We start from the raw sequence: 10,542 nt of genomic DNA, 5'->3' as shown, positions 1-10,542 counted from the left end.
AAAAAAAAAAAAAAAAAAAAATGCAGAGTCTAGTTTGGACACATATAACATAATCACAGCACCATTTGTCCCCCAGCAAGAGTACCAGGAAAAGAAACAATATATTGGAATCTTTGAATGACAAACGCTGAAGTACTAATATATACATAGTATGAATAGAAAAAATAAAAGAGTATTCAACAAACTGTCAACTGTGATTTTCACAGGCAGATGTCAGAGGACTCTGCTTGCTATGTTACACACACCTAGGCTGCTCACAGGAGCACATATTCTATTTCTAATCAGGAAAAAAATACAAGTTTCAGTATCCCCACATTGTGAGTTTAAGCCTGCCCATCAATAATTCAAGAGCTCTTAGCCATGACAGCAACAGTTTCAGTTCTTAAAAATTTTACGTGGTTCATTAGGGAGTGGGGGCATGGGACTGAGACAAGAGAAATAAAACAAACTTATTTTAAAAAATATACTCTCTTTGTTCAGCAATTCATGAACCAAAACACTATGGAAATAAATTTGAAAACGTTCTAACTAAGAAACTTTAAAAAGCATTAATGCAAGAAAAAGCAGGCTATTGTTAATGAATTACCCCTGAGAATATCCCTTCAAGATTAAGTTCATCAAGCTACATATCCAAATGATTTTCATTTCTGCTGAGCAATAAAAAATTGGATCAAGGGGTAACTCATATTGCAGGCTCACTGATCATCGTTAGAGAGCACCCCACTGAAAATCCGATAGCTATACTTGGTGTCAGGACATCTGGAACACGACCCCAAAGAACACACAGATACTGTTTCTCTCCTGCTCATTTTATCCCTGTAAGGTAAAATTCCTCACTAACCCAGGGAGTATCTAATTTATTTTGTTTTAGGAGAATCTTGCTAAAAGGAGGCTATGCCAGATACAAAAGCCTGAACATTGCCACTGATAGAACATTCAGAAAAGCCAAACTATACAAAAGACAAATCAGATAGTGGCTAGAAGAGGCTGGGGTGGGCGGGGGAATTAGTGACTGCCGAAGGTACGTGGTAACCTTGTGGTAGTAGAATTATTCCTGAGTTGGTGGAACTTAAATGTGACCTTTTTCAAAATATAGAACCATATACCTGAAAGGTGAATTTTCTGTATGTCAATTATGTCTCCATATACCTGACTTTTGCTTTTTTTTCCCATAGGCACAAGCTATGACTAAGCAATTTACAAAAGAGTACATGAAGGTGGCATATGACAAAAAGGGCACAATTATCCTTACAATAACAATACATAGGTATGGAAAAGTCCATATCTTCATATAAATCATTAAATGTTAACACTCATCATTAGTGTTACTAATTGCTAATCATCAAAATGTTAGCAGCAATAATCTCTAGTATAACTCTAGATAGTTTTTATTTACCTTTATGAGCTTTCCTGAAATTTCAAATTTTTCTACAATTAACACATTTTAACTTTCTAATTAGGAAAAAGATAGGGCAGTAGTGTGGGGGGTGGGGTAATAGAAGTCAGATGCTAAGTCTTCAGGAGCTGAGCTACAAAATAACAAAGAAACCCTGAATTTGAAGAGGAAGAGAGTAAGGAGGCAGGAGCCTACACACACTTTCAGGCCAACCTTTGATCTTCCATACTCCAGAATGTTTGGTTTAGGAATTGTTTGCGATATGCAGTTAATTTAGGATTTTGGGATAGGAAAGATAACAAAAAAGTGAAAGAGTTAAATGAACGGCTACTTTACGGGAGCAGGAGGGAGCACATTCTATGAGGCTGCCATTCTACAGCACAAATGTTACCTGTATTTTTCTGTAGAAGAACCAAAGAAACCATTATGTATAGCTGAGCAGAACATAGTATCTTAGACCATAAACTAGATTTGGTTATTGTGGAGAACATACTTTTCAGCAACACTTATAACAAATTTAGTCTGTTTCCCTCTACCCAAAAAGCAGGGAAATACACAAGAGAATCGGCATCCTGCAAAACTTGAATTTGTATGCACCGATGTTTTAAATTCTCATTTTTATGAAATTATCTAAAGTATTTCCACATTAGGCTCTCTGACTTCAAATTATCCAATAAATTGTTTAGTAACATTTACACCATTTTAAAGGATTTCTAAATTACACGTTAGATTCCATTGTACCAGCATGAAGATTGACTCCAAGCCACCACGAGACCCCCGTCTTTGCTTAGGCTCATGGTCCAAATTATTCGGCATAGTTCAGTGTCACAGGTGAAGCCCCTCATCTTAGGAAATCCCAAAAGCTATTTTATAAATAAATTCTTGAATAGGTGACCTACCTGCCACAAAGGGGCATTAAGCTGATGAATCACCACATTCAACTGATGATTTCTTGCAAATGCTACAATGGCATCATTGCCAGCAAAAGTACCAGGCTTTGCCAAACTGGCCACTGCACAAAAACAAGAGAAAAATAATGTATTTATAACGAAAAAAAAAAAAAAAACCTAAAGATAAAGCATGCTTTAGTGTTTACTTGGTTCCAAACAAAGAGAAACAAGAATATCTATCTGTAAAGTCCATTGAGTCATTTAGGAATTTAGCTGGTTAAACAATATGCAGATTGCTACTCAGATGACCACTAAACATTAAAGAAGGATCCATTTATTCTTTCAATAAATATTTACTGAACACTGCCCATCTGCCTAACTGAATAAAAGTCACTGAACATACACCAATAAACACAGTAACCATAATAGTTCACCCTTATGAAAGCTTATTATGCATGTGTTAAGCATGGTTCTAATAATTTCTGATAGATTATCACTTCTAGTCCTCAAAATAACCCCAAGGTATTATTATGCACGCCACCTGACAGATGAGGAAACTGAACCACAGGATAATTAGTAACTACCCAAGGCCACAGAGCCTACACACAGCAGGCGAAGATTTCACCCAGGCAGCCAGACTCCAATGCCCTGGCTCTTGGCCTCTCCAACTGCCCTCAAACAGTTCATAACTAGCAAGGGCAAACAACCAGAAGATGGGCACTAATGATGCGTAAGTGCTTCAGGAAAGGGATGTGGAGTAAGGAATATGGCCTCGTCCAAAGAAAGGTCTGGCCTTTTTCCCAGGCTTCTTCAAGGTAACCTCTAAACCTCTGCAATTTCCAAAGGAGAGAAGAACATCTCTGTATTGGTGATGGACCAGGTCTCTAGGCCATACCTTAGAGCAACCATGTACCAATTAGACAATCAATCAACAAGGAAAAAAACAACAAACCAAAACTCTGAGATGAACTCTGACACTGAAGTTAGGGTAAGCTTGCCTGGTTAACAATACTGAGTATGAAACCAATAAATAAATAAATAAATAAAATCTTTGGGGCTGGGGATTTAGCTCAGCAGCACAGCGCCTGCCTGGCAAGTGCAAGGTCGTGAGTTCGATTCCTGGTACTGGAAAAAAAACAAAAACCAAAAAATAAATAAACAAACAATACTGAGTATGCAAGTGCACAGGTGTGCCAAGGAATAACGCTTTCCAAAGACAATGCAAGCTTTGTACTTGGAACCTTCCCAAACCACCCTCTGCGTCAAGAGGCAAAGAGGGCGATCCACATAGCATGGAGAATATTGAGGAAAACAGAAAACGAAGCCTGCTCTTATGAGGTGGTAGCAGTGAAAGGCAAACAGATTGTGTCTTGGACTGGGACCTACTCACCATCCTCAGTAGCGGCCTTGGTGGAGACCCTCCTTTTTTCTCAGCTGGCCAAAATGAAGACCTCCTAACTAGAGTTAGGGATCAAAACACAGAAACAAATCTGTCTCTCTCTAAGTAATGATGATGGGAGAGAACATAAATTTATCACCCTAGCATGGGAGGGCCTCAGTGAGTATGTGTTCAAAGTTTAAAAGCTCATACATGTTTTTTAATAGATTTCTACCTCCAAAGTAGAAACTAATTAAAATTATTAACTAAATGATTCAAGGAAAATTGGTTGTGATTGGGTTTGGGGTGACTTTATTAATTTCTCTGATTATAAAAGTAATCCATGATCATTTTTCTATAATAAAAAATCTACAGAGGATAATTTAAAAGACTCATAGGCCCCTTATCCTTAACTTATTAAAGGCTTACTTTAATTTTGTCATCTAATCTTCACCAAAAAAATTCTATGAGGTAGATGCTTTTAATGTCTCCTTATCACAGAATTTAAAGACAGTAAGTTCTAAAAAGTAAGAGTAGCTGAGAAATAACCATAAAATGTTGGGGTATGGATCCACTATTCTATAGTCTGTTTTTCTCACTCCACTGATAAAAATAAACAGCTTTTCAGGTCAATTAATGCCCCTTTTTTGGTAGTGCTAAGAATCAAACCCAGGGCATCATGCATGCTAGCACCACCACAGAGCTACACCCTCAGGCCTCAAAACCATTCATTTTATTAAGAGTATATACATCTAAATCTACTGCTTTCCAAATACCTACTACAGAGTAGGCAATAAGTTATCTGTTGAATAAATGAACAGCACAGTTTATATAGTCAAACCCCCACCAGAGAGGATGAGGGTGCCAATGGACTTAATTACCCAATGCATTACTCCTGAAGGATCCAGTGTCCCACGGTGAACCTACCATGCTTCTCAAAAGGAACATCATCTTCTACAAAGGGTTCAAAATCTTCCCGCTGCTTTATCATGTAGTCCACTGTCTCCTGTCTGTGCTTCAGATGATTTCGCGAGTGCCCTTCCAGTTGATCACCAAGAGCTCTGAACAGGCAATTGCTGTCAAAACAAAAATGATGGTCAAGACCTTTCAAGACTGAGTTTAGTTCATCTAAAAAACAACGGTGCTCCATGCCAATCGACCCATGAAAAATCTTTTATGCTCAGAAGAGGTAAAGTCTCAACTCTAACATGCCAGGATTCTTCCCAAAGGTTGTGGGGAGAGGCTAGGATAGACACTCACATTACTTTCTTGAAAGGCAACAAAACAAGGATTCTCGTCCCCACTTACCTGCTCACTGGCTCAGGAAAATCATTAAATTTCTCTGAACTTCAACAAGTGAAGTTGGTAACAGACTACCTAAATACAGGATGCAGACCTTATAAGCCATGCCAGGCTAAGAACTGTGATTCTCAGATTCCTTTCCAAAATGTCATATCTACCACCTCTTTTCTGAAACAAGCTTCACTATAGCTGCTCAGCTCGGGAATTACTCATTTAACAAAGGGTACCCAGAAGATAGCAATTTGTCAGGCTTCCACTACAGACTGAACAGTAATTGCATGGAAGACAAATGGTTATACTGCAGAAAGACACTTTCCCCACCTCCTCACTTATCACCCAGGGAGCAACAATGTACTGTTACTCCTGCAAAGGAAAACTTTAAACACCATATTTTGTTTTTCTAAAATTCAAATACTAGTAGTAAACACTAGTGAGTTATTTTTATTTTCGAATTTCTCAAAGGCTCCTAAAATTCCAAACTATATATCACAAACACAGAGAATCAGATACATGGAGACCGAAAAAAGACAAACACAATCTGGTCTCCTTACAGTGAAGGAAACAAACCATTCTGAAGCCAAACATTTACCTAGTTTTACACCGAACTGTTAACTCTTCCAAATGAAAAACAGTGATACTCTAATTCCAAAATACAAATTCATCACTTTCAGAAGAATTTCAGACTTAAATGTGTAGGGGAGAAATATCTTCTTTTCAACTCAGAAAAAAATAAGTTTTTAATAGAAAGTTACGGAGCAGCAAGAATCACTTCTAATATATAAGAATGTATACTTTGGTGAGGAAGGCAGGAGGAAGGGAGAATTTAAATAAGGGAGAGTCTATAAATTAGAAACCACAAAGCCTTGCATCCGTCTGGGACAAGGCTCTAGAAGGAATCAGAATATACAGTTCTATACACTAGACTGAGCTGTCATCTATGGCTAAAATCTAACAATAGCGATCTTTTTTCAACCACGGGGGGAAAGAGCACTAATAGCTAAAACATTTTCAATATCAAGTCTTTCAAACTTTTCTTAAACCTTTAGCATCTGTCACAAGTCAGGAATGGACATTCCTGAATCTAGTTTAAGACGTATAATTGAGCAGAAAATTATGTATGTAGTTATCTTATGTTTACTGTCCCAAAATTCATAGTATTCTGCAGAGAGTAACATTCTTGTTAAGAACTTTTAGTACCACGGGCAGATGTTCTCCATATAAGCTCAAAAAGTACATATAAACTATCTACTGCATGAGCTCAATCATGATCATCTGTATATACACAGTGAGAAACATCTGTACATGCACAGTGAGAAACACAGAAATGCACACAAAGAAAAAACACTGAAACAACCACCACATCTTACAATATGCCAAGGACTGCTGTGACCACTTTATTAAATGCACTTAGTCCTCACAACTCTATGAGGCAGTTACTATTATTATTTCCCAAGGGCAATCCACCCAAAGTCACAAAACTAGTAAGTAGAGGGCCAAGGATTCAAAGCCAGGCAGTCTGGCTCTAGCCCACACTATTGCTCAAATATGAACACCGAAGTATCAGCCATCGTCGTCCATAGGTAATAGGAGCAATTGTTAAATTTATTTTATTATACTTTGCACTTACCAAACTTTCTCTGAACCCACTAAAAGCAAATCAGGAGAGGCCAAAATCACTTGTTTTTCTGTTACAGTTACAAGGTAGTGACATAGGAAACACGACAAATACTGCAGTAACCTGCTTCCCTTAGGGAGCCCAGCAAGAGCACCTGAAATGCTGGGAGAACAAAGCACAATTGCCCTAAGGACTTCAAGGAGACCCAGCTGTTTCCCAAGTCCACGCTCTCATTACTCCGCCATAGCAGGGCTTCTCCACCTCCGCACTACAGTGGGGATTATTCGTTGTTGTGAGCGCCGCTGCCTTGTATGCCGTAGGATATTTAGAAGCACATCACCCACCTTCCTCCCCACCAGGTATGACAACCAAAAATGTCTCCAGACATTGCTGAATATCCCCTGGGAGGCAAAATCATCCCTGTGAGAGGCCCTGTGTTTTAGGGATATAGGTAAGGTCTTGCATTTGAGTTCATAAACACCACCAGTTACACAATATTACAGGTACCACCTTGCCAACAGTGAACACGCCGCCCACACCAAGATGCTCTATCAGGCTACTCAAATTGTAATCAGACCAAAATGGCAAGAGAGAAAAAAGATTGTGAACTTTTAAAAACAGTACTATAATTTCATATTTTACTCTGAATACTCAATGAATATTAATACATTAAAAAAAATCTGTTGACACTTCCAAACCTATCACACACAGGAAACACTATCCTCTGCACTGACAAAGACTAACATCACCATATTCAAAGAGGGCTGAACCAGTCCATCTCACGGTACCCAAGTGAACAATGTGTGAGCAGAAGGGGGTTAGCGCCACGAAATCCACACAAGAAATACCTCGATCACTATAACACTATCCAAAGAACAGGGAGCTCAGAAGTGGGACACAAAAGCATTCCAGTTGAGCTGCCTCTACCTCGTACTTCTACCTTTGGATTCTATACTCCTGCCATCCTACGGAACTTGTTCAAAAGTAATGTGCTCCTGGGCCACCATTTATGCTACTCAACCTTCAGTGTCCTCTTAGCTATGCCTACTGACCTTCATGACCCAATCACAAATCCTACCTCTAAGAGGTATTTAGCAGTGTATTGAATAAGTGTTTGTTGAATGAATGGGAAGGCCCTCCTAACCACTTCAGACTAGAGTGTCAGCCACTACCTTCTTAATAGTGCTACTGGAGTCAGGCCCTTATGAAGGCTATTTCACACTGTACTTTTTAGTACATCTGTTCCCAAAGTGTGGCCCAGAGGATTAAGGAGATAGGAAGGTCTTCTGAGACCCTTCCAGGGGTACCATGAGTGTAAAACAAGACGTTGTTTACCTTCTTCATTCTCATTATCTCAAAAACATATCATGGAGTTTTCTACAGGATACTTGATACGTGATGGATGGTTAATGGAACTGTGTTTGCATGCTCCTGTGTTTTAAAAATGTGCTTTACTGTGGGCATGGTGGCACACACCTATCATCCCAGCACTCTGGTAGGCTGAGGCAGGAGGATTACAAGCTCAAGCCTTGACCGGGGAACTTAGCAATTTTGTGAGTCTGTCTCAAAACATTTTTTAAAAGGCTTGGGATATCACTGGGTGCAAAAGCTTGAGTTACATTTCCAGTACCATAAAAAATAGTAACTAATAAAAAATAAGTGTTTTACTTTTTAATACAGTAAATATGAAAGCTATAACCCAAATAAACAAGGAAGCCTAGCATTCCTCAGTAATTTTTAAGAATACAAAAGCGTCCTTAGATCAAAATATTTAGGACCAAATGTTAAGCTTCTCCCTTAGTAGATTATGAACTCCTTACATATCTTAGCCAAGCACCTTGCTTAACAATATGTGATCGGCCTGGGGATTTAGCTCAGCCGCAAAGGCGCCTGCCTGGCAAGCGCAAGGTCGTGAGTTCGGTTCCCGGTACCGGAGAAAAACCAAAAAATAAAAAATAAAAAATAAAAAAATAATAAAAAAAAAAAAACAATATGTGATCAACTAACTGGAGAAGTACGCTGTCCTGGAAGAAGAGGGCAGGAGCAGTAGTACCCCCATAAGCACAGGAAAGCCGCCTAAAGATTCTACAATTCCAGATACTCTGATGCATGCTCATGAGCAGCCTTCTGCTGAGCACTTGTTTCCTGGCACCCTGTCAGGGAAAACAGGCTGCCCAGCACGACACCAAACAATCTAGTCATTCGCAAAGAACGATCCCACCCCAATTCCACTGTACTCAACTGGTATTACATTTTATACAGCAGGGTCTTGTGCTTATACATGATACCTTTATCATTCTTCATTCAGCAAAAATGTACTGAATGCCTTCTAGGTACCAGGCACTGTGCTGGATGGTGGTGAATAAATGCAACCAAGCTCTAATGGAAACTTAAAAATACCAAGGCAAGAGGGCGTGACAAACTCAGGAGAGAAATCCGATTTGCCTAAAGCACTGAAAGAAAGCTGGGAAAAGTTAGGGTCAATTTATTACAGTCTGGATCAATTTGCTGCAATGTAATGTAAAATTAAGACTATCTTTTCCTCAGTGTATACCTATGGTGAGTCTGTATGGTTTTTAGTTTCATCTTATTCTTTCCTCTAACTAACCTGAACCCCATCCCCTCAACCAAGAGAGATAAAAACAGAGGCAAGCCATCATTAATTTTTGTTGTTGTTGTTGAGATAGAGTCTCGCTCTGCAGTTCAGGCTGGCCTTGAGCTCACTTTGTAGCCCAGGCTGGTCTCGAACTCGCAACGATCCTCCTGCCTCAGCCTCCCGAGTGCTGGGATTACAAGCGTGCACCGCCACGCCCAGCAACCATTATTAATTCTAGCTCTTGCTAGAATTATTAATTCTAGCTCTTGCAGAGGCACACTTGGCAATCTGACTGCCTTTTACCTGCCCTGCAACAAGAGTGCTGTTTTTCTCTTCTTCTCCTGTACCCTTTTCTTTCCCCACCCATCCTCCTCGATCCAGATCTCCTTTCCTAAAGTTACTTTTCCTTCCCTTTCAGCCTCCATTCATTTATCCGGTGTTCGCTAACAAAGTGGAACTTGGATTCCAGTGCGAGCCCCCATGCAAGCGTGGGTAAGCACTTCTGCTTAGAGAAACTAAAGCCCATGGAAGTAAAAATAAGGCAAATTGCCTTTAGCTCGGTAAGCAGCAGAACCTCACAAACCTCATTTCCCAAATGCAGAAGGGGGTCACCCAAGAGGAAGGATCTAAGGGAATCCTGCGCCTCTATCTGTCTTATCCTCATTATGACCGCTCCATCTCATTCTGTCAAGTTTCGGCTTAAATGTCACCTCAGAGAAGCGTTCTGCTCCAGGGTTCTATCTCAGGACCCATTTCTACTTCCCTCGCGGCGACCGCCACCACCGGGAGCCTCTGGGGTCGCTGTGCCTCGGGGCCGGGGGCGCCTTGCTGCCGCCGGACCCCACCGCAGCGCGGCGGCTGGCTCGCGGGAGGCGCTCGGGCTGCCCGAAGGAAGGGACGGACGGAGCGGGCGACGGAGGCCAAGCGATGCCCGGCGCGGTCCCCCGGCGCCGCCTCCCGCGCTCCCGGCCCGCCTCACCCGTCCCCCGGCACCTCCCGCAGCTTCAGCCCCAGGGCCTGCAGCTGGTTAGCGAAGCTGACGAACTCCTCCTCGCAGCCGCCGCCGCCGCCGGGCTCCGGCCGGTTCCGCCGCTCCTTGGCCAGGGCCCGGCGCGCCGCCCGCTCATCCCGCTTGCGCTCCGCCTCGGCTTTCCGGCTGCCGCTGCCGGGCCGGCTCCTCGCTACCTGCTTTCGGGACATGATTTTGGCCCACAGCCCGGAGCGGCAGGAGGAAAAGCCGCAGGACCGCGGGGTGGCGACCTCGGTTGCCGAGGAGGCGAACCAGCTGTGGCGAGGGAGCCCGGCGACAGCGATAAGACCACTGCGCCTGCGCGCGCACCAGGTATCGCGTCACGTGACGGAGTC

General features: G+C 41.7%; 1 protein-coding gene across 1 annotated transcript in view; it reads right to left on the bottom strand.

Moving 5' to 3' along the window:
* Otud3 (OTU deubiquitinase 3) overlaps nucleotides 1–10,507 on the bottom strand; it is a 27,868-nt gene extending 17,361 nt beyond the window's left edge. Inside the window, exons 1-3 of the mRNA XM_005394666.1 lie at nucleotides 10,157–10,507; nucleotides 4,592–4,740; nucleotides 2,296–2,408 (exon numbers count right to left, since the gene is read on the bottom strand). Coding sequence (XP_005394723.1) covers nucleotides 2,296–2,408; nucleotides 4,592–4,740; nucleotides 10,157–10,377 — 483 coding nt within the window. The 5' untranslated portion in view covers nucleotides 10,378–10,507. The remainder of the gene's footprint in view (nucleotides 1–2,295; nucleotides 2,409–4,591; nucleotides 4,741–10,156) is intronic.
* Nucleotides 10,508–10,542: the final 35 nt, after the last annotated feature.

The sequence above is a fragment of the Chinchilla lanigera genome, unplaced genomic scaffold (assembly GCF_000276665.1).
Source record: "Chinchilla lanigera isolate Chin_1 unplaced genomic scaffold, ChiLan1.0 scaffold00051, whole genome shotgun sequence".
In the NCBI taxonomy this organism is placed as follows: domain Eukaryota; kingdom Metazoa; phylum Chordata; class Mammalia; order Rodentia; family Chinchillidae; genus Chinchilla; species Chinchilla lanigera.
This window is presented reverse-complemented; position numbering and strand designations above follow the sequence as displayed.